This window comes from Gadus macrocephalus, chromosome 21 (genome assembly GCF_031168955.1).
Source record: "Gadus macrocephalus chromosome 21, ASM3116895v1".
NCBI lineage: Eukaryota > Metazoa > Chordata > Actinopteri > Gadiformes > Gadidae > Gadus > Gadus macrocephalus.
Genome location: NC_082402.1, coordinates 2,669,669 through 2,694,635, shown reverse-complemented (window position 1 = coordinate 2,694,635; position 24,967 = coordinate 2,669,669). Strand labels below are relative to the sequence as shown.

The window sequence follows — 24,967 nt, the reverse complement described above, 5'->3', positions numbered from 1 at the left end:
GAGAGAGAGAGAGAGAGAGAGAGAGAGAGAGAGAGAGAGAGAGAGAGAGAGAGAGAGAGAGAGAGAGAGAGAGAGAGAGAGAGAGAGAGAGAGAAATAAGAGAGAGAGGGGGGGGGGGGGGGGGGGGGAAATAAGAGAGAGAGAGAGACTGAGTCATTCAGCCAGTAAAGTTGTGGGGCAGCCAGACATGTGTGCTGGTTTTGACGGTATCTAAAATAGGTTTGTTTTTGAAGTCAGCAATTCCCAAAGCAAACATAGTATTAGGATACAAAGCCTACAGCGTGGCTGTCCTCAAGTCATTCTCCTCTCGCTGCCTGTTCGATTCCTACTGCCTGGTGCTAAAGCTTAATGAGGTGCTTAATGTTCCCGGTGCTTAATGACCAGACGAGCGCCAGTGGTGGTTAACCTGCTGCTGGGTTGAACTATCACAATAAAAGCCCTTCTCCTCCTTCCACCACCACCTGTCAATCAGGTAGCGGGGATCCATCTCCTGTGACCAACCAGAAGCCTCGGTTTGGTTTTGCTACTTGTTCTCCTTCTGCACCTCCGTCTCCGCCCCTCTAATTGTCCGTGGGCCCCAGTCTTGTAATTATTCACAATTAGTGAAAGTGGTGCGTTGATCTCAGCTATGAGCTGTGGCCCGCTTTGACGTTGTTGTGGAAACAGCCGTGGTGTTTTTTTAAGGGCTTCATAAAAAGACAAGTTGAGACCGTGCAGTCACCCTCCTCCCGGCTCCGGCTCCCTGATGAGTCTGGAAAGTCTCGCGCTCGCCTAATTGGGTCCCTGATTAGCATTTCAGACGCACTCCGTCGGAGTGGATCTGCTCGGTTTAGTGGCAGCGAGGCATGGAAAAGGGATTTGAAATAATAAGGGATTCCAATATCTGGTGGAGGCTAGGATCCTGTTGATGTCCAATATAATAGTAATTTGTCGTGGTGGCCAGGAGCCTGTTGATGTCCAATATAATAGTAATATGTAGTGGTGGCCAGGAGCCTGTTGATGTCCAATATAATAGTAATATGTCGTGGTGGCCAGGAGCCTGTTGATGTGCGATGCCACAGGTTGTCATGTCGTTGGACGAGGATAAAGAGAGTAGGAAGAAGGTATGATCCCTGTCTGTCTGTCTGTCTGTCTGTCTGTCTGTCTGTCTGTCTGTCTGACTGACTGACTGACTGACTGACTGACTGACTGACTGACTGACTGACTGACTGACTGACTGACTATGAGGTCATCAGGAGGTTCCTCATCCAGAGAAACCTTCATCTGGGACTGGAGGCCATCTCAGCATTTCATGATGATTGACTTGATTGATGATTGAAAATATTCCCACTGCTGCTCGCCTGAGTTTCTAGAGGGCAGCTGGACTGAGTGCAGTCGCTGCAGGAAGGAGATCACCAGAGGAGTTGACATGTTAACCACTATGTTTACAACCAGGTCTACCACATGTAATGCAAGTAGTACAGTCAACACGAGAGATAACATAAATCAACATCTACTGTAACGGCAAATGAGAACCTTGGATTTCTTGAGCGGCAAACCTCATCGCCGAAGTTATCATCTAGTTAATGACTTTCACTAGCACGCAGTATCTGTCGTCTATCTCAACACGGGCGCCATCTTGTTGTATACAGGAAAAGCGTGTTTACCTCGTCTTCCTCACTTCCTGTCTCCGACCAGTGAGACGAGTTAGAACAATTATAAAATAAGAGGGCTGAAAGATGTCAACCTGAATCTAACTCTCTGTAGAAGACGTGTTTAAGAAGTGTTTAACGTAATAAAACAGGTCTTATTGCATCAGAGAGGTGGCACAGATCAGCATTTTGACACACTTAAGTCACAATGAAACTTTCTTCAAGACTTGTGCTGATGAACGGGTTTCGTGTGAAGACCTCCTTCATCTGGGTGGGAATGCACACTGTTATGATGAAACTCTCAAATGTCCTGATGCGTTTGGGTTTTTGATGTTTGTTGTTCGCTGGAAGATAAGCTTCTGTTTACTGCCAACAGAAACACGCGTGGCCAAGCCATCGCACGCCCAGACCCGCCGCTTTCTGAAATATATTCTTTACTTTCTGAAGGAGAGACGAGTTCTGATCGTAAAAATGCACCCAAGAACGCAACAATTAGTGGGCTGCAAGATGTCAACCTGAACCCAACCCTCCGCAGAAGACCGTCTGAAGTCTTCGACTCCAGGGAGGGGTGTCCTCGGGGGTTGGAGACCGCCGGTCTGAAGGCTTCACCTTCAGGGGGGGAGGGGGTCCTCGGGGATTGGAGACCACCGGTCTGAAGGCTTCACCACCAGGTGAAGCCTTCTATCTCTGTCTCGCTCACTCTTCCCTCACTGCATCGGTGACTCTCCCGACCCATCTGTAGCTCACTCCTACAGTATGTCTACCTCACTCTCACTCCTGTTGGTTTGTGGTGTAGACTGCTCTGGTGCTTCTGGTTTGGGTGGATCTCTGGGATTCAGATTAAACTGGTTTAGTCTGGCCTCCGGTTATGGTGGGCGGTGGCCGTTTATAAACCACTTATTCGGCCGCTTGTGTGGTTTATTAATTATGTGGTACATTAATTATGTGGTATATTCATCTTATTTTCATTTTCGTCTTAAGAATGAGGCTGGTCTTTTCTGATAGGATCTTGTTTTTTATCCAGAGACGCAAGACCCTGACCTTTTGCTGAAGTTTCCCCCATTAGGCTTCGGGTTTTATATCATATCAGGTCACGTATCTGCAAAAATAGATTTAGAATACAAAAATAAATAGAATACAACTAAATATATAATGAATAGTTATTAGTCCTACCACATCGACCATGTTAAAATAGTTTGTCCACCGAAGGCCCACCACATTGACAAGCTTATAATAGTTTGGACTCAGTAGGCCCACCACATTGACAATGTTATAATAGTTTGGACTACAGTAGGCCTAGCACATTGACAATGTTATAATGGTTTGGACCACGGTACCACCTTTTCAGAGAGAATCAAAATAGTAGTCGATAAAATATTATGTTGATATTTGGGCCTGTAAAAACTGAATGTAACCTTTGAACTGAGAGCTGATTCACAATGAGGAGTGCGGTCACTCAATGCTGCTCTAATCAGAAAGTTTAAACACTGCTGACGAAACCCTTTTCTGCGGTTCTAAGAGGATTCTTTAAGGCTGTGATGGCTGTTAGGGTCAGTATTACCTCGTTCTCAGCAGGTTGTCTCTCTCCACACTCTCCCTTTCTGTCAGCAGCCCTGTTTATTACTCTGACGTCGTGGATTTAAACAGCCGAAAGTTGTCAATGCGTTAACCGACAGATATCGTATTACATCCATCAAGCTAAAATTGGATAAATGCTCTTTTTGCCATGAAGGTGCCATCGCAATATTCCAAGAAACTTCCAGACTCTTGGTCATGCCACATTTGTTCTTGTCCTGTAATGTTGTAGATGAAGAATAACAGAATTAAGTCTCTTTGGTCTTTCTCTTTGAAGACCATCAGAGTTCGGTATAGCGTTTGAGGGCCGCCGGCCACAACCATCTGATATAAACACCAGCGGCTCAGAAGAAGGAGCCCTGGAAGGAGACCGTCAGCCTCCATCCCGCTGAGAACCACAAGCCTCTCGCTCCAGACTCTCTCTCCTCCATTGTTCCAACGTGACTCAGCAGATCTTAGGCGTGTCTTTTAATCGGAGGCCTAAACGTCCAATTAAACTCTCTGCGTGGTTAAACCGGAGATAAAGCCCGGATCTCAGGATTACTCCCTCGCTAACTATCTCACTCCCAATCTAACAGTCTCACTCCATATATTTCTCAATCACTATCTACTGTCTCCATCCCTATCTAACTGTCTCACTCTATGTCTAACTGTCTCACTCCCTATCTAACTGTCTCAGTCTATATCTAACTGTCTTACTCCATATCTGACAGGTCTCACTCCCTATCTAACTGTCTCACTCTATGTCTAAATGTCTCACTCCCTATCTAACTGTCTCACTCTATGTCTAACTGTCTCACTCCCTATCTAACTGTCTCAGTCTATATCTAACTGTCTTACTCCATATCTGACTGCCTCACTCCCTGTCTAACTGTTTCACTCCATATCTGTCTCACTCCCAATCTAACTATCTCACTCCCCATCCAACTGTCTCACGCCCTATCTGTCTCAGTTCCCATCTAAAAGTCTCACTCCAAATATGACTCTCTCCCTATCTAACTCACTCCCTATCTGACTGTCTCGATCCCTATCTAACTGTCTCACTCCCAATCTAACTCTCACTCCCAATCTAACTGTCTCACTCCCTATCTAACGGTCTCACTCCCTATCTGACTGTCTCGATCCCTATCTAACTGTCTCACCCCCTATCTAACTCTCACTCCCTATCTGACTGTCTCACTCCCTATCCAACGGTCTCACTCCCTATCTGACTGTCTCACTCCCTATCTAACTCTCACTCCCTATCTGACTGTCTCACTCCCTATCTAACGGTCTCACTCCCTATCTGACTGTCTCGATCCCTATCTAACTGTCTCACTCCCTATCTGACTCTCACTCCCTATCTGACTGTCTCACTCCCTATCTGACTGTCTCACTCCCTATCTAACTGTCTCACTCCCTATCTGACTGTCTCACTCCCTATCTGTCTCAGTCCCCATAGTCTGAGGACCGGTATGCTCTGAAGAACCAGGTCTTCCTCTGCGTTGAGTGGTTTATCTTCATCCTCTATCTGACTGATCATGAGCCAGGTCTTCCTCTGCGTTGAGTGGTTTATCTTCATCCTCTGACTGATCATGAACCAGGTCTTCCTCTGCGTTGAGTGGTTTATCTTCATCCTCTCTCTGACTGATCATGAGCCAGGTCTTCCTCTGCGTTGAGTGGTTTATCTTCATCCTCTGACTGATCATGAACCAGGTCTTCCTCTGCGTTGAGTGGTTTATCTTCATCCTCTCTCTGACTGATTATGAGCCAGGTCTTCCTCTGCGTTGAGTGGGTTATCTTCATCCTCTGACTGATCATGAACCAGGTCTTCCTCTGCGTTGAGTGGTTTATCTTCATCCTCTGACTGATCATGAACCAGGTCTTCCTCTGCGTTGAGTGGTTTATCTTCATCCTCTCTGACTGATCATGAACCAGGTCTTCCTCTGCGTTGAGTGGTTTATCTTCATCCTCTCTCTGACTGATCATGAACCAGGTCTTCCTCTGCGTTGAGTGGTTTATCTTCATCCTCTCTGACTGATCATGAAGCTGGTGAAGATAATGGCCGTTTATCACGTCAGAAGGGGCGTGTCCAAGAACAGGAAGTGGGCGTCTGGAATGACGGCCAGACCCCCCCCCCCTCCCCAGGGGGCTGAGTGATCCCCCCCCCCCTCCCCAGGGGGCTGAGTAATCCCCCCCCCCCCCTCTCCAGGGGGCTGAGTGATGATTAGAGGTTATTGACCTCCCTAGACCAGATCAGTCGCTCCCAGAGCCCCTAGATCAGGGGTCTCAAACTCAACTTACCTGGGGGCCGCTGGAGGTAGAGTCCGGGTCAGGCTGGGCCACATCAAGTGTTCAACAAAAATAAAGAAGCACAACTGACCCAATCTAAGTTGATGATCGGCCTATAATTAGATCACGTTGGCTATGTAATCGCTGACAGCAGGGGACATTTCATATTGGTTGGTGGAAACTGGGACATCTTAGCGTCCTTTGGCTTTTGAAAAATTGGGACTGTCCCGGCAAAACCGGGAAACACGGTCACCCTATCACAAGCGATAAAAAACGGTGGCAAGCGACTCAGCCAAAAAGTGTGTTTGACAACAACGCGCAGGCCGCACTAACACTAAACTTTGATGTCAAGTAGTGGGCCACAAAATATCATCCCGCAGGCCTCAATTGGCCCCCAGGCCGCGAGTTTGAGACCCCTGCCTTAGATCGACAAGGGGATTTGGTTGAAAAACTGATCTACATTGCTTTATTATCTTCTCAATTCATTGTTTTCGCTATTTATGCACTCATGAAGTGAGCCTTTTATTTCTGACGCTGTTTTCTAGCTTCTCTTAGTTTTTGTCGCCCTCTCCTGGTGGGCAGGTGCTGCTGTAACACCTGTCTGTGTTCTGGGTGAAGGACGTCTCTGCACCGCTAGTCCACAGCTGGACCACCAGGGGGCAGCATGTTCCAGTCTATTCCGTTGAGCTGCATCCTCTTTTCAGCCCGTCAGACTCATAAGCTCATTCATCAGATTCATCCGTTCATTTTGACCTACAACCCGGGTCACCTTTCAAGACAGACAGGTCATGTTTAAATGACAAGAGATCCTGGATCACGCACCGTTGGAACAAAGGATTCTACAGATATGAGGCCAAACACACGGTCGCCTTCTGAATGAATACAATTCATATTGCATGATGTGAACGCCGGGTTAATGACCCTTCGTCTCCAGCCGTTTATAATCTCATGTTCAGATCCTGATTCGAGCACATCGTGTGACAGTTGTGTTTCCTGTTAACTCAAAATTAGATAACACATTGCAATGCAAGAAAGTTCAAGTTCTCTGCGTGGAGTGGTTTATCTTCATCCTCTATCTGACCGATCATGAACTAGGTCTTCCTCTCCGTTGAGTGGTTTATCTTCATCCTCTCTCTGACCACGAAGCTGGTGAAGATAACGGCAGTTGATCAGGAAAGGAGAGTGTTAGGGTAAGGTAGGCTAAGTTAGGGTTGGGTTGAAAGATGTCAGTATGGTGTTAACATAAGGATTTGATTATGATAGCTGCTAGAAATATGCTTCCTCAACTTTCAACTCTTGGATAAAATAAATAGTCGGTTTAGTGTTGAGGGTGTCTGACCCTTATCTGAGAGGTTCTGGGTTCGATGCCCAATGTCTGAAGCCTTCTTGGGGGCCTCCTTGAGTCCAGGCGCCCTTCATTATGCCACTATCTCAACCAGTGGAACTCCTTGGATGAAGAATCTGCTCAGCGGCTCGTTGACAAGATAATAACGAGATGATGACGAGCTACTAACGAGCTAGCATGTCCTCCATCCAATCCACCACTGAGTTAGCTTGGTTCTCCAGGGCTGTGCGGCTCTAACACCTGGTGTGTGTGTGTGTGTGTGTGTGTGTGTGTGTGTTTGGTGTCCCCTGGGAACAGAGGACGCCGGGACCTACTTCCCCAGCGTGAAGCGGGACCCTGGGCGCTACCTGCAGCCCTGCTCGGCGGAGGTGAAGGCGTGGCTGCGCAGCATGAAGGAGGCCGGGAAGGTCCTGCTGCTCATCACCAGCTCCCACAGCGACTACTGCCGGCTCATCTGTGAACACGTCCTGGGGTGAGGGCCAGACGGACCCGGACCCCTGCCCTCTGGGCCCCTGTACCCCAAAACCCTTTACTGGGGGCCCCTGTACCCCAACACCCTTTACTGGGGCCCCTGTACCCCAACACCCTTTACTGGGGGCCCTGTACCCCAACACCCTTTACTGGGGCCCCCTGTACCCCAACACCCTTTACTGGGGCCCCTATACCCCAACACCCTTTACTGGGGGCCCTGTACCCCAACACCCTTTACTGGGGCCCCTATACCCCAACACCCTTTACTGGGGGCCCCTGTACCCCAACACCCTTTACTGGGGCCCCCTATACCCCAACACCCTTTACTGGGGCCCCCTATACCCCAACACCCTTTACTGGGGGCCCCTGTACCCCAACACCCTTTACTGGGGCCCCTATACCCCAACACCCTTTACTGGGGGCCCCTGTACCCCAACACCCTTTACTGGGGCCCCCTGTACCCCAACACCCTTTACTGGGGGCCCCTGTACCCCAACACCCTTTACTGGGGCCCCTATACCCCAACACCCTTTACTGGGGGCCCCTGCACCCCAACACCCTTTACTGGGGGCCCCTGTACCCCAACACCCTTTACTGGGGGCCCCTGTACCCCAACACCCTTTACTGGGGGCCCTGTACCCCAACACCCTTTACTGGGGCCCCTGTACCCCAACACCCTTTACTGGGGCCCCTGCACCCCAACACCCTTTACTGGGGGCCCCTGCACCCCAACACCCTTTACTGGGGGCCCCTGCACCCCAACACCCTTTACTGGGGGCCCCTGCACCCCAACACCCTTTACTGGGGGCCCTGTACCCCAACACCCTTTACTGGGGGCCCCTGCACCCCAACACCCTTTACTGGGGGCCCCTGTACCCCAACACCCTTTACTGGGGGCCCTGTACCCCAACACCCTTTACTGGGGCCCCCTGTACCCAACACCCTTTACTGGGGGCCCCTGCACCCCAACACCCTTTACTGGGGGCCCCTGCACCCCAACACCCTTTACTGGGGGCCCCTGCACCCCAACACCCTTTACTGGGGGCCCCTGCACCCCAACACCCTTTACTGGGGGCCCTGTACCCCAACACCCTTTACTGGGGGCCCTGTACCCCAACACCCTTTACTGGGGGCCCTGTACCCCAACACCCTTTACTGGGGCCCCCTGTACCCCAACACCCTTTACTGGGGGCCCCTGCACCCCAACACCCTTTACTGGGGGCCCCTGCACCCCAACACCCTTTACTGGGGGCCCCTGCACCCCAACACCCTTTACTGGGGCACCTATACCCCAACACCCTTTACTGGGGGCCCCTGCACCCCAACACCCTTTACTGGGGGCCCCTGCACCCCAACACCCTTTACTGGGGGCCCTGTACCCCAACACCCTTTACTGGGGCCCCCTGTACCCCAACACCCTTTACTGGGGGCCCTGTACCTTATTATTTGGACATTATACCTTAATACTTAATACTATGACAGCACAGCAACATTTGTTCAATCACAAACAAACTCACACATGCACGCCTGCGCACGCACACACACACACACACACACACACACACACACACACACACACACACACACACACACACACACACACACACACACACACACACACACCCTGCATACGTACACACACAGAGAACACACACATGGTTGAGTAGAATTCCAGGTCTGGACCCTCAGGTCTGGAGTTTTTCCCCCAACTTCCGGCATTCCTTACAGTCCTGGCATGCCACTGGTGATTCAAACGCTCTCCTCTCCTCTCCTCTCCTCTCCTCTCCTCTCCTCTCCTCTTCTCTTCTCTTCTCTTCTCTTCTTTTCTTTTCTTTTCTTTTCTTTTCTTTTCTTTTCTTTTCTTTTCTTTTCTTTTCTTTTCTTTTCTTTTCTTCTCTCCTCCTTAATAATAATATTACTACTTTACAGGGAAGTTATACTAAACTCAATGATATTGATACTATACTACTTAAGACTAACAGGGAAGTTGAACTTAACCTAATAATACGACCTTAGACTAAGATGGAAGTTATTCCCTAGCTCTTTAATAATGGAGTAACTTGTACCTCCTACACTGCCCCACCGTGGGAGCCAGGCCGCCACCTCCGGCTGCCGTAACAGCTCTGTCTTTATAGGTCTGGAGTCCAGTCACACAAACCCCTTTTGTCCCAGCCGGCTCTCTGCAGCGTCTGGTTCAGACCCCACTTAGCAGAGTCAACCCGGGGCTTAGGCCTGTTGCTACGGCCAGAGCCTCGCTCACGCCTCGTCACGCAGGAGGGAACGATAGCCACATCACACCCATGGACCCACGCGGTGAGCCACGCTGCTGCCGGCGGGAGCAGGAGCAGGAGAGAGCTAGAGAGCACACGCTGCTCATCGGGACGTCTGGGACACAAGCACCGGATGGCAACAAGGATTCAAAGGAGATAGGTTTTAGATGTTGTTTTTTTTAGATAATTACTGTGGAGAGATATCAGTTTATTAATTTTGAGAGATTTTGAGAGATTGTGGGGCGGTAGAGTAGTAGCTTGGGAGGTAGAGCGGGTGGACTGGTAACCGCAAGGTTGCTAGTTCGATACCCGGCTCCTCCTAGCTGAGTGTCAAGGTACATAATACAATACACTTTATGATACATAATGATATGGGTTAGGGTTAGTTTAACCTAAGGGTTAGGGTTAGTTAACCTAACCTAACCTTAACACTTCTAGGGGTTAACCTAGCCCTAGGGTGAGGGTTAGTTTAACCTAAGGGTTAGTTAACCTAACCTAACCTTAACACTACTAGGGTTAACCTTACCCCTAGGGTTAGGGTTAGTTTAACCTAAGGGTTAGGGTTAGTTAACCTAACCTAACCTTAACACTTCTAGGGGTTAACCTAGCCCTAGGGTGAGGGTTAGTTTAACCTAACCTAACCTTAACACTACTAGGGGTTAACCTAGCCCTAGGGTGAGGGTTAGTTTAACCTAACCTAACCTTAACACTACTAGAGTTAACCTAACCCCGAGGGTTAGTTGGGGGCGGGGTTTTTCTGGATCTCAGAGTGACTCAAGGCTACTCCCTTCTTAACCACTTCCTGCCAAACGGCAGACTGGACGTTCTGTTTCTCCCAGCCTCCTCCTCCTCCTCCTCCTCTACCTCCTCTTCCCCCCTCTCTGCTGGAACAACATCCCCCCACCCGACCTTTGACCCCACCAGCATGTGTCACCTCCCATAGAGAAGGCATGTTGGGTCCTGGCCCAGCTGTGTGTGTGTGTGTGTGTGTGTGTGTGTGTGTGTGTGTGTGTTCCGGTCGTCATGCCAACGTGACTGAGGAAGTGAAGGCAGACCCTTTATCCGTCAGACTCTGAGGGCTGGGGGCCGCGGGCCACTCAGCGCCCACTGGGGGGGGGGGCTCCCACGGGGGGGGGGCTCCCACTGGGGGGGGCTCCCACTGGGGGGGGGCTCCCACGGGGGGGGGGGGGGGGGGGCTCCCACGGGGGGGGCTCCAGGTGGGCGGCCATCCTGATTCCATGTGTTTCCATGCTGATTCCATGTGTTTCCATGCTGATTCCATGTGTTTCCATGTGTTTCCATGCTGATTCCATGTGTTTCCATGTGTTTCCATGCTGATTCCATGCTGATTCCATGTGTTTCCATGCTGATTCTATGTGTTCCCATGCTGTTTCCATGCTGATTCCATGCTGATTCCATGTGTTTCCATGCGTTTCCAAAGCTTCAAACAGGCCCTTCAGCATCCGCCTCGGGCAAACGTACAAAGTTCACAAAATGCCTAATGGTACCTTAATACTTCATACTTAACACTTGGTACCTACCCAGTACATAAAGTATTTCTCATGTTGTTATCCATATGAAAACAGCAAATCGTTCTCAGCTAGTTTTGTTAAACAACCGCCTTGCAAACATTGACATGTTTACCTCAGTCCAAACAAACGCGTCTGTTGATGTTAGCTGTTCTCGTGGTTAGATGTCGAATATTTACCGAGCATCAACACAATGATGAAGAATTAAAAGAGTCTGAATGTCTACACTGTGTGAAGGAGGTGAAGCAATAGGTTTATATTCATCTGTCTACCTTCCTTGATGAGGATTTGATCAAATATTTAGTTATCACCGTCATTAGGATTTAAAATTTCGGAGATCTTCATGAGGATTTAACGAATTAGAAGATTATAAATGTTGCATTTAAATAAGGGTAACAAATTAGATAAATAACGACGGAAAGATATCAATATTACACATATGAGTAACAAGGAAGGTCAATAAATAAACTGCATGTCAACATTCAGAGTGTTTATATGGGGTACATTAGTAATCCATGCATTGATCGTCGTTACAGACTAACAAGGTCAGGGTCAGGTAACCCCTCCCACTGGGTCAGGGTCAGGTAACCCCTCCCACTGGGTCAGGGTCAGGTAACCCCTCCTACTGGATCAGGGTCAGGTAACCCCTCCTGCTGGGTCAGGGTCAGGTAACCCCTCCCACTGGGTCAGGGTCAGGTAACCCCTCCTGCTGGCATTCATGTCCTCTGCGGGGGCCCTTGTCTCTGGGCCCCGGGGCCCCCTGTCTCTGGGCCTCCTGTCTCTGGGCCCCGGGGCCTCCTGTCTCTGGGTCCCGGGGCCCCCTGTCTCTTGGCCTCCTGTCTCTGGGCCCCGGGGCCTCCTGTCTCTGGGTCCCGGGGCCTCCTGTCTCTGGGCCCCGGGGCCTCCTGTCTCTGGGTCCCGGGGCCTCCTGTCTCTGGGTCCCGGGGCCTCCTGTCTCTGGGCCCCGGGGCCTCCTGTCTCTGGGCCCCGGGGCCTCCTGTCTCTGGGTCCCGGGGCCTCCTGTCTCTGGGTCCCGGGGCCCCCTGTCTCTTGGCCTCCTGTCTCTGGGTCCCGGGGCCTCCTGTCTCTGGGCCCCGGGGCCCCCTGTCTCTTGGCCTCCTGTCTCTGGGCCCCGGGGCCTCCTGTCTCTGGGCCCCGGGGCCTCCTGTCTCTGGGTCCTGGGGCCTCCTGTCTCTGGGTCCTGGGGTCTCCTGTCTCTGGGCCCCCGGGCCTCTGTCTCTGGGCCCCGGGGTCTCCTGTCTCTGGGCCCCGGGGCCTCTGTCTCTGGGCCCCGGGGCCTCTGTCTCTGGGCCCCGGGGCCTCCTGTCTCTGGGTCCTGGGGCCTCCTGTCTCTGGGTCCTGGGGTCTCCTGTCTCTGGGCCCCGGGGCCTCCTGTCTCTGGGCCCCGGGGGTTCCTGTCTCTGGGCCCCGGGGCCTCTGTCTCTGGGCCCCGGGGCCTCTGTCTCTGGGCCCCGGGGCCTCCTGTCTCTGGGCCCCGGGGTCTCCTGTCTCTGGGCCCTGGGGTCTCCTGTCTCTGGGCCCTGGGGTCTCCTGTCTCTGGGCCCCCGGGCCTCTCTTCCCACTGTGGGCCTGGCGGGTAGAGAGCCAGTGACGGTCAGCTGTGAGTTGTGGCCTAGCGAGGCCCAGGGGCTGTGACTGACGGCTAGCCGCCACATCCTCCTGGCATCGCTAACATAGCTAGCTTGGCATTGCGAGCTAGCTTTAAGCCACTATGCAGCGGCCTTCCAGCCTCTAGGCTAAAGATGCTAGTCATCTAGCCATCTACCCAACATCATGGTGACTGTGTACTCATGAACACAATGAAAATATTGGAAATAACTGCTACACAGTATAGCAAATAAAGTGAACTAGACCATTGGCACCAGAATGGTGGATGAGTGGGCCGATGGTGTACAGTCCTTTAGTATGAGGACGTCTCAGAGGACTCCAGGCTGGACAGCCCTCAGCTCTTAGAGGACAGAGGGGGGAGGAGACTGTGGGAACCGAGACCCAACGGGGGCTTCCCTTCCTTAAACATGAAGAATAACAATTCTATGGAAAAATACAAGTGAAGTAAAAAAAACAATCTATTGTTCTTGAGTCGTTTTAGCTGTTGCTTTTATCCTTTTAACTTTTTTACATGAATGAGCAGAACCTTTCGGGCTGCGTTCCACACACCTTCAGCCTTGCTAGAACATCATCCATCAACTAGAAGTCACTTCACTAGCTAGCATGCTTCGATTAGTAGCTTAGTGCAGTGCTTCGTCGCGCCAGCTTCCTCAAATGCAGTGGCGCCATCAACTCGTCACAACGTTTATTCTGAGGACCTGTCGGAGGTCGTCCGCCGGCTAACGGCCATCTTGTTTCTGTGCTACAGGAAGGACTACGAGGATCTGTTCGACATCATCATCACCAACGCGCTGAAGCCCGGGTTCTTCTCCCTGGTTCCCCACCAGCGTCCCTTCAGAACCCTCGGTGAGCGTCCTGTCCACCCCCCCCCGCCCCGAGAATGTCCCGATAAACAATACAAAGGACTTTACTATAAAGTTTGCTGTATGCCGTCAAGGTATCCGTTAATATGTACGTTGCAATGTCGTTTTCATACATTAATACAATATGTTACGATATACGTTACGATAAACGTTACGATACACATTACGATATTCGTTACGATGCCCCGTTACGATACGTTACAATATATGTTACGATATGCTTTACGTTAAGGCAAGGCAAGGCAAGGCAACTTTATTTATATAGCACTTTTCATACACAAGGCAGACTCAAAGTGCTTCACATAGCTATAAACATTGTCATACAATAAAATAAAATAATAGATAAGTAAAAGAAAACATATGCAAGAAATGAGTAAAATAGAAAGTGCAATGTATTTAAGAGAAAATTAAATTGAAAGTTAAAAAGGCTTTTTAGTAAGTAAAATTGAAAGTGCAATGTATTTAAGATCAGATCAACAGTCTCTCTGTTAAGTTACGATACACATTACGATCTATGTTACGATGTACGTTTTGAAATGCGTCACGAAATACGTTCCGATATACGTTGAGATACCTTGCGTAATATGTTACGATAGATGTTACGATGTCGTTTTCATACATTACTAGTATGTGTTACAATATACTTTATGATGTACGTTATGATGCGTTACGATATACGTTACGATAAACACAGATTTACCATGTTGAAATACGCTGATATTTGCGCGACGTTAATCGTTGATTTAGTTCTGACATACGCTACGATATATACGTTGCAATATATGTTAGGATATACATTGCAATATATATGTTATGCGATACGCTGCGATATGATATGCATTACGCCGTTACAGAATATGTGTGTAAAGTCTTGGTCCAATCACAGCCCTCGGTCGTACCGGTACGTTTCAATCGCTTCCTATGGAGTACTGCAGTCCCGAGGTGGGTTCAAAGCCAGGGCTGGACCGGCACATCCGGAGATTCGGGAGATTTCCCGAGCGGCCAGACCATTTCAGGCCAAGCCGGCCGGCGGTCATTTTTCAATTTAAGAAAATAAGAATTAATTGAACCCAACTATTATGTTCAAATAAACGTACAGCTATGATGTTTGGGGTCAATTTGACCTGAGCAATGCAGAAATTTACTGTCACTAAAAATATCAAGTAAGTTTCTCTCTCAGCTACTGTAGGCCTTTCTACTGACCATCTTTATAGCCCAGTAAATAATACATGACTGGCCCCAACCTCCCCTTATACATCAAGTATTGATTGAATATGACTATTGTGAAATATGCAAATCACTGTACGATCTCATTCATTGACCTTAAGTGAAAAACACCTCATCCCACATACTGCAAGAATTATCGGAGGTCTCGCGGTTATATGTTCGCCCTAACCCCCCTGCTGCGAGAATGATCAGAGTTGTTGAGAACTGTCGGTGAGTTCTCGTGGGAAATATGTCCTGCCTCTCCCATTGCTTCTTGAATGATCAGAGATCTTGTGGGAACTGTTTTCTCCTCATACCCCCCCCCCCCCCACACACACACACGGATGGACACACAGAAAACAGACACATACACACACAGATGAACACATACACAGGCACACACACACACACACACACAGATGGACACACACACACACACACACACACACACACACACACACACACACACACACACACACACACACACACACACACACACACACACACACACACACACAGAAATGAACCTGTAGGTGCCCTGAGTATCATCCAACAGAAACAAGATAAAATGTAGGGTTTTATAGAATAATAGTGCTAGGGGACCCCAACAACGCCAATGTGTACAACATGTTTACAGGACTTTTTGTTAACTTCATGTTTGCCACGATTAAAACCCATAGAGTTAGGAAAGTCATAATAAATCGGAACAAAAAAACACATGCATTTTCTAATATGTTGTACATGGAGATTGCTTATCAAATATCTGCCTGTGATCTTCACAAAAATGCTAACCACACACACATCCCTACATTGACATGTAGTTGCATTGCACATATCCACGGGGTAAAAAATGTATATTTAGACCTAAAACCCTGAAAGCATTCAGCGCTGGAGGTCAAAAGCAGGCGGGAATTCTTGTCCAGGAATTCTGCCCGCCTCTGGAATGTCATCCGTGGACAGGGAATGGAAGTGTGCTGCGGATCCAGCTGCTAAAATGTTCCCCTTCTCTGTCTCCCTCTCTCCCCCTCACTCCCCTCCCCCCCCCCCGCTCTCTGAATATTGCCACGTTGTCAGAAGACCCTGTTGATGATTCCTGTAGGATCTCGTAGGGTTCTCCTCTCTCCCGCTGGTTCTTACCCTGGTGACAGTGACACATTGGATTGGTCAGTTAATGACCTTTATTTGGAACTTTATTTTTAAGGACACAATCATTTCCCACCGTGTTCCGAGCTGTGTGGCTCTTCAATGTCTAGGATGAGGGAGAGTTTTAAAGCTATGAGTGCAGAGCCGCTCAGAGCGGGCCAGTTGGGACCGTTTATCAAGAACCGCACATCAGAACCACTGATCAGAACCGCTCTTTAGAACCTCTCATCAGAACCACTGATCAGAACCACTGATGAGAACCACAGATCAGAACCTCTCATCAGAACCACTGATCAGAACCACTGATGAGAATCACTGATGAGAACCACAGATCAGAACCTCTCATCAGAACCACTGATCAGAACTGCTCTTCAGAACCACTGATCAGAACTGCTCTTCAGAACCGCTCATCAGAACCACCGATCAGAACTGCTCTTCAGAACCGCTCATCCAAACCTCTTTCTCTCGAACCCCTCCTAAGAACCGCTCATAAGAACCACTCTTAAGAACCTCTCATGAGAACCTCTCATCAGAACCTGATCAGAACCACTCTTAAGAACCATCAGAGCCTCTCCACCTTTACACCGCGTTCCCTTGGGTTCCCAGCGATACGCTGAGTGAAGTGAAGCCGTACGGACAGACACACTTTAATATAACGGTCTACATCTAGCGTCCGAGTGAGGACAGTGAAGCGCTCCGCGTGTTGCCCGTTCCCCGTGCGGCTGTTGGTTTAGAGGCTGATTCATGTTGAATATCCTCGCGTTCGCCGCCATAGTCGCACCACGTGTGAAGAAGAGCAGACTGGTTCTAGAGATATGTGAAGGACACGCACACACGCACGCACGCATGCACGCACGCACGCACGCACGCACGCACACACACACACACACACACACACACACACACACACACACACACACACACACACACACACACACACACACACACACACACACACACACACACACACACACACACACAGACTGCTGGCTTCAGAGGGCGCTGGTGTGTTGTCTGTTGGAAGCTGCTGCACAGATGAGACGCAAGCGCCTGAATCTCTACGGCTGAGGCGAGCCGGGCTCTTAAATATTGACTTTAGGTGGCAGGCCTGTATGCTGGAGGTCTCAAAGCACAGAGCAGAGAGTCCTCACAGAGGGCTTATCTAGATCCTGGCTCTGCCTAACACGACAGCTCTCAAACCATTTACTGCCCCCCCCAATCTCTCTATCTCCTTATGGCTCACGTGCTTTCAGTGCCTCTCTCAGTCTACCTGCCTTTCTTCCGCACTCTCTTTTTTTTAGCTCTCTTAGAGTGCAGTGTCTCTCTCTCTCATTCTATTGCAGACTCTTTGAAACTCTCTTTTTGGCTCTTTTCTCTCCCTGTCATTCTCTCTGAATTGTTGCCTCTGAATCCTCACTGCTGAGGTCTCCGCTGTGTGTGTGACAATATGTCGGGCCCGTCTCACCTCCGCAGAGTAATGCCCTAGTTACCCAGGCCTCCGGTCTTTACACACGCTCTCATACTGCACTGCCTTCCAAACCTGTTCTAATGCATCATGGGAAGGAGGACTGGAAGAGGTTACCCAGCATATTTGCGCTGTGTGTGTGTGTGTGTGGCAGCATCAGTGTGTGTATCTGTGTGTGTAGTATCAGTGTGTGTAACTGTGTGTGTGGTATCAGTGTGTGTAACTGTGTGTGTGTAACTGTGTATCAGTGTGTGTAACTGTGTGTGGTATCAGTGTGTGTAGCTGTGTATCAGTGTGTGTGTGTGTGTGGCACTAATGCAGACCAGCCTCCCTCTGGTTCCACTCAGGTTCTGAATCTCCCTCCGTTGCCGTGGTGACGTAACGGCGGTCTGTTTTGACCGTGTCAGCAGGTCTGGTTCAGCTCTGAGCCACAGCCAGTGGATTCATCCCTCACTTGGCAGTCAGTATGACAGGGTGAGCCTCACCCTCACCCTGAAGCTACGCTCTGCGTTGAGTGTCGGGATGGACGTCGGAGACAGAGAATCGGATGGAGTTTTAAATCAGAATATGATCTATTTTCATGTGTTTTGATCGTAAAGTCGAAAGGTTATTTTGTGTCGCTTTACGAAACGCATGTCAAACAAAGGTAAACAAATAGCATTCCTCAGTCATAGCCTTGTCCTCCAAAGATGGCCGCCGCATGACCCCCCCCCCCATCCTCCTCCATCTTTGTGGTACAGTGGACGACGTGGAGGAGAGCGAGGGCCTGCAGGCGCTCGACAAACCCGGCTGGTACTCCCAGGGGAACTGGCCTCACCTCCACCAGCTCCTCAAGACCATGACGGGCAAGCCGGAGCCCAAGGTAGGCTCCCCATCCCGTCCCAGCCAGGGTTTCCTTCCAACCAGGGCTCCATGGAATGCCATGTCTGTCAGTATCAAACGAATAAAAACGCCAACCCTGCTGCTGGAGCTCAGGGCGGCTGCTGGAGCTCAGGGCGGCTGCTGGAGCTCAGGGCAGCTGGAGCGTTCCTCACCCAGGTGTCAGGAGCTCCTCCGTCGACCGCCAAGCCGCCGGGCAAAGGGCCGGGCTCGTCTGCCAATCATATCGCAGGGATCTCACCCTGGCGTGAGACGGGCGCACCTGCAGGCCGCTGGCTGCCCCCCCCCCCCCCCCCCAACCCTCCACATCCCTCCACACCTTCCAGACCGATGAAAAACATCTCTCTACTTTCTCTCCTCTATCATATCTCTCTACTGTCCTTCCTCTATCATATATCTCTACTGTCCTGTATCATATCTCTCTACTGTCTCTTCTGTTTCATATATCTCTACTGTCCTGTATCATATATCTCTACTGTCCTGTATCATATCTTTCAACTGTCCTGTATCATATCTCTCTAATGTCCCTCCTGTTTCATATCTCTCTACTGTCCTGTATCTAATCTCTCTACTGTCTCTCCTCTATCATATCTCTCTACTGTCCTGTATCATATCTCTCTACTGTCTCTTCTGTTTCATATCTCTCTACTGTCTCTTCTGTTTCATATCTCTCTACTGTCCTGTTTCATATCTCTCTACTGTCTCTTCTGTTTCATATCTCTCTACTGTCCTGTTTCATATCTCTCTACTGTCCTGTTTCATATCTCTCTACTGTCCTGTATCATATCTCTCTACTGTCTCTTCTGTTTCATATCTCTCTACTGTCCTGTTTCATATCTCTCTACTGTCCTGTTTCATATCTCTCTACTGTCCTGTATCATATCTCTCTACTGTCTCTTCTGTTTCATATCTCTCTACTGTCTCTTCTGTTTCATATCTCTCTACTGTCCTGTATCATATCTCTCTACTGTCTCTTCTGTTTCATATCTCTCTACTGTCTCTTCTGTTTCATATCTCTCTACTGTCCTGTTTCATATCTCTCTACTGTCCTGTATCATATCTCTCTACTGTCTCTTCTGTTTCATATCTCTCTACTGTCCTGTATCATATCTCTCTACTGTCTCTTCTGTTTCATATCTCTCTACTGTCCTGTTTCATATCTCTCTACTGTCCTGTATCATATCTCTCTACTGTCTCTTCTGTTTCATATCTCTCTACTGTCTCTTCTGTTTCATATCTCTCTACTGTCTTCTGTTTCATATCTCTCTACTGTCCTGTTTCATATCTCTCTACTGTCCTGTATCATATCTCTCTACTGTCTTCTGTTTCATATCTCTCTACTGTCCTGTTTCATATCTCTCTACTATCCCTCCAGTGTCAGTCAGTCAGTGAGTCAGTCAGCCAGCGTCAGCAGAGTCTAAACCAGTTGCAGGTGACTTAAGCTCCCTGAGATGTGATCATAAGAGGTGTGGTTGATCTCTAAGCTGTAGAGGTTGGGGTGGGAGGTGGGGGGTGAGGGAGGTGGAGTAAAGGAGTGGAAGTCTCTGGGTCACCCAAAGTTAGTGGTGGTAGTGTTGGAGGGGGTGGTGGTATTGGTGGTGGGGGTGGTGTTGGTGGCGGTGGGGGCTAGACCCCCGGCCTAGGGGGCCCTGATGATGTCATCCACTCAACATCTGCCCTGTTCCACTGTGTGTGTATTCGTGTGTGGAGTCCGTCATGTTGAGGTCCACTCCCGTTAAACAGCTTGTGGGGGTTTGACGGTGACTCAGGCTGAGAGGACCGATCAGAGGGACTCCCTCCCTCCCCTTCCTGCTCCATGACTGATTATGCTTTCATTTCTCTCGGATGGTCAAAAACATTGCTATGACAACCGAGGATAAACAAAGTCTCATGGAATTCTGACTGAATGCACTGAAAGAGGAGAGTGGGTAGATATGCAGTATATATAGGTCTCCCTTACCTCAGCGATGAGACTGTCCCCTGTCCCCAGGTGGTGTACTTCCTGTCCCCAGGTGGTGTACTTCCTGTCCCCAGGTGGTGTACTAAGTGTTGGTGTACTTCCTGTCCCCAGGTGGTGTACTGAGTATTGGTGTACTTCCTGTCCCCAGGTGGTGTACTTCCTGTCCCCAGGTGGTGTACTGAGTGTTGGTGTACTTCCTGTCCCCAGGTGGTGTACTGAGTGTTGGTGTACTTCCTGTCCCCAGGTGGTGTACTTCCTGTCCCCAGGTGGTGTACTGAGTGTTAGTGTACTTCCTGTCCCCAGGTGGTGTACTTCCTCTCCCAAGGCGGTGTGCTGAGTGTTGGTGTACTTCCTGTCCCCAGGTGGTGTACTGAGTGTTGGTGTACTTCCTGTCCCCAGGTGGTGTACTGAGTGTTGGTGTACTTCCTGTCCCCAGGTGGGGGGCTGAGTGTTGGTGTACTTCCTGTCCCCAGGTGGTGTACTGAGTGTTGGTGTACTTCCTATCCCCAGGTGGTGTACTTCGGAGACAGCATGCGCTCCGACATGTTCCCCGCCTCCAGCTTCGGGCGCTGGGAGACGGTGATGGTGGTGGAGGAAATGGAGGGCGAGGGCGTGCCCACCAGCGCCGCCGCCAGGGCTAACCAGGCCCAGGCCCAGGCCCAGACCCAGGACCAGGACCAGGACCAGGACCAGGACCAGGAGACCAAGGCCAAGTTCGAGGTACTACGTTCTCCGTTCTACACTGTGTGCACAATTATTAGGCAAGTTGTATTTTTGAGGATTATTTTTATTATCGAACAACTACAGTGTTCTCGGTCAATCCAAAATATCAATGAACCTAAACCTGAATGTTTAAGAAAGTGAAAGTGAGGATTTGTCTTCCTTAATTTATATATGTGCACAATTATTAGGCAACTATTAGTGTGCAGAATTATTATGCAACCAAATGGAAAAAACAAAGATTTCCCATCTCACTCCTTTATTTTCATCTGTTAAAGTGATAATAATAAAACAACTCGAAATTTACAAATACAAATTTCTGACCTGTCAAAAAAAAAAAATCAGTGACCAATATAGCCACCCTTCTTTTCAATAACTCCCACATGCCTTCCATTCATGAAGTCTGTCCGTTTCTTGATCTGTTGACGATCAACTTTTTGTGCAGCAGCAACCACAGCCTCCCAGACACTGTTCAGAGAGGTGTACTGTTTTCCTTCACTGTAAATCTCCCGTTTAAGCAGGGCCCACAGGTTCTCAATAGGGTTTAGGTCAGGTGAGGATGGGGGCCATGTCATTATTCTTTCATCCTTAAGGCCTTTACAGGCTAGCCATGCAGTGGAGTACTTCGATGCATGCGATGGAGCATTGTCCTGCATAAAAATCATGGTCTTCTTGAAAGATGCAGACTTTTGCCTGTACCACTGCTTGAAGAAAGTGTCTTCTAAAAACTGGCAGTAGGTTTGGGAGTTGATTTTGAGGCCATCTTCAACCCGAAAAGGTCCAACTAGCTCATCTTTAATAATAACAGCCCATACCAGTACCCCACCTGCACCTTGCTGGCGTCTGAGTCGAAGTGGAGCTCTGTGTCCGTTACTGATCCAGCCACGGGCCCATCCATCAAGAGTCGCTCTCATCTCATCAGTCCATAAAACCTTTGAAAAATCTGCCTTCAGATATTTTTTGGCCCAGTCTTGACGTTTGAACTTGTGTGTTTTGTTCAGTGGTGGTCGGGTTCCAGCCTCCCTTACCTTGGCCATGTCTCTAAGCACTGAACACCTTGTACTTCTGGGCACTCCGGGTAGGTTGCAGTTCTGGAATATGGCAGCACTTGAGGATAATGGGTTTCCTGTTAGCTTCACGTTTGTTTCTTCTCAAATCTTTGGCAGTTAATTTGCGTCTTTTCTTCGAAATACGTTTCTTGCGACCCTGTTGGCTATTTGCAACGAAACGTTTGATGGTTCTGTGGTCACGCCCCAATATCTTAGCAATTTCAAGAGTGCTGCATCCCTCTGAAAGACGTTTTAAAATTTTTGACTTTTCAGAGTCCGTTAAATCACTTTTTTGGCCCATTTTGCCTGAGGAAGAGAAGCGGTCTAATAATTATGCACACCTTGATATAGAGTGTTGATCTCCTTAAGCCACACCCTCACTCATTACGCAAATACACATCACCTGGTATGCTTAAATCCAATAAGCACTAAGGTTTATACAGCTTGATGTTGGAAAATATGCATAAAAATTATGATATGGCCAAAACACTCACTGGCCTAATAATTGTGCACACGGTGTACATTCCTAGCCGGCAGCTGTTTCCGTTTAGCGTGAAGGGCTCTCCCCCGTCTCCCCCTCCTCCTCCCCCCTCCTCCGCAGCTTTCCTTTCTCTGGAAGTGTGACTAATCACCCCCAGACCCCCGCAAACCCCTCCGGACCCATCAGACCCTCCGGACCCATCAGACCCCCCAGACTCCCTCAGACCCCCCCCCTCCATGGGCACGAAGACATGATGCGGACCCATGATGCACCTGTGTTCGCCTGCGGACTAGATGGATGTGTTTGTGTGTTTGTTGGCTCTCTCAACGTGGATGTGTTGGTGTGTGTTTGTTGGCTCTCCCTCACCATGATGTGTTTATGTGTTTGTGTGTTTGTTGGCTCTTCCTCCACATGGATGTGTTTGTGTGTTTGTTGGCTCTCAACGTGGATGTGTTTGTGTGTTTGTTGGCTCTTCCTCCACATGGATGTGTTTGAGTGTTTGTTGGCTCTCAACGTGGATGTGTTTGTGTGTTTGTTGGCTCTTCCTCCACATGGATGCGTTAGTGTGTGTTTGTTGGCTCTCCCTTAACATGGATGTGTTTGTGTGTTTGTTGGCTCTTCCTCCACAGGGATGTGTTTGAGTGTTTGTTGGCTCTCAACGTGGATGTGTTTGTTGGCTCTCCCTTAACATGGATGTGTTTGTGTGTTTGTTGGCTCTTCCTCCACATGGATGTGTTTGTTGGCTCTCCCTTAACATGGATGTGTTTGTTGGCTGTCCCTTAACATGGATGTGTCTGTGTGTTTGTTGGCTCTCCCTTAACATGGATGTGTTTGTGTGTTTGTTGGCTGTCCCTTAACATTGACGTGTTTGTGTGTTTGTTGGCTCTCCCTTAACATGGATGTGTTTGTGTGTTTGTTGGCCCTTCCTCGCCGTGGATGTGTTTTGTGTGTGTGTAAGCCCTTGACCCCTTGGGGTTTGGTACTGAGGTGGGGGGTTTACGGCCGTGTTTAACACAGCGATAGTTTCAGTCTCCGGCGGGCGTGTGGAGGCCTGCTAGGCCCTGCGTGCCGGGGCGCGACTGCGCAGCCTGCGGCAACGATTATGTAACATTCCTGCACGCCAAAATCCAAAGATGTGCTCGGAAAGGGTTTGACAAAGCCCGCTAACACAGGCTCTCTCTCTCTCTCTCTCTCTCTCTCTCTCTCTCTCTCTCTCTCTCTCTCTCTCTCTCTCTCTCCTGTCTTCCTATCTCTGCCTCTGTCTGCTTCGCTCTCTCTCTACCCTGAAGTGGTCTCTGGTTCACTCGAAGGTTATCGATGCTCACAGGATGTTGTTCTTCAACCTGCAAAAACAAAGCTGCTGAATCAGCGCACCTCTGATGTTGCGACAGATGCTGAAAGAGACGCGCTGCAGAACTTTGCACGATTTGACTTTAACTCAAATTGAAGTCAATAAGGAAAGGAAGAATCTAGAATCGATATATATTATATATCTATTCTATATTATAGTATAATATAGAATACATACAATTCAAGTCCAGGACGCCAGCCAATTTAATTTGGTCTGTGCCGACCAATGGGGTGAATATGAAACGAGAAAACCAATTGGACAATGTGAAACCAATTCGGTTTTTGCTTCTTTTTCGCTCTTTGTGTCGACAACATGACGGGCTCACCGAGCCGGTGCTCTCTGCTGCCCCCCCTGGCCAGAGGGCCGGGATGCACTGTCTCTTTAAGATGGAGAATGGTGAGTCACCGGCTGGTGGTGAGAATCCCTGGAGGGGATTGAACCGCTGCCCAATACTGGAAGACATGACAAGCTGACATGGTGTCGGCGGTCTGGACCCGAGCTTTGGGGGCTGAGGGTGTAGGGCAACTGATCACTAACCTCCAAACCAGCAGGGGGGGGTCGCTGGCCAGCACTGGTCTTTTCTATTAGCAAAATAGTATTTTCGCAAGATTAATTGTCTTATTTTTATTTATTTCATTTTTAAAGATAGATATCAAATATCATATTTGAACATTTGTTTTGCAAAGGCACTCGTGAATACATGTTTCAAGTTGCAAATATTATTCATGGTGTTTCAGCTGTTGTGACACTAACTAGGCGTTGTGTATGTGAGCGATGAGCCCACGACTTCCTGTCGCCTGAAAAGGGAGGGAAGAACCTCAAGGACCGGTTGTATTCAGCACGTGACCTTCAAGCAAATACTAGGAAAAAATATAGATGTTTTCGCAGAAGCAAGTGTGCAAGTAGGTCTTTGAGTGTGTTCCAAATGCGAAAGCGCATTTTGAACTTTGAACTTGTGCACCTTGTTGTTTTTAGCTGTCATGTTAGACTGAGCTTTGTTGAGACGTATTCTCAGTATCTCTTACTAGGCAAGGCAAGGCAAGGCAAGGCAAGGCAATTTATTTATATAGCGCATTTCATACTCCAGGTAGACACAATGTGCTTTACACAGCTGAGGCATTACCTCAAA

The 24,967-nt window shown here is 49.2% G+C and overlaps 1 protein-coding gene and 1 long non-coding RNA gene across 2 annotated transcripts in view; both read left to right on the top strand.

Annotated features, from left to right (window-relative positions):
• Positions 1-24,967, top strand: part of nt5dc1 (5'-nucleotidase domain containing 1) — a 46,452-nt gene that overhangs the window by 19,530 nt on the left and 1,955 nt on the right. The window contains exons 7-10 of the mRNA XM_060042365.1: positions 7,120-7,294; positions 13,470-13,567; positions 18,139-18,260; positions 20,748-20,957. Coding sequence (XP_059898348.1) covers positions 7,120-7,294; positions 13,470-13,567; positions 18,139-18,260; positions 20,748-20,957 — 605 coding nt within the window. The remainder of the gene's footprint in view (positions 1-7,119; positions 7,295-13,469; positions 13,568-18,138; positions 18,261-20,747; positions 20,958-24,967) is intronic.
• LOC132450291 (uncharacterized) lies at positions 10,790-11,307 on the top strand. The gene is made up of 2 exons (XR_009523820.1): positions 10,790-10,888; positions 11,005-11,307. It is a non-coding gene; the product is annotated as an uncharacterized LOC132450291 (long non-coding RNA).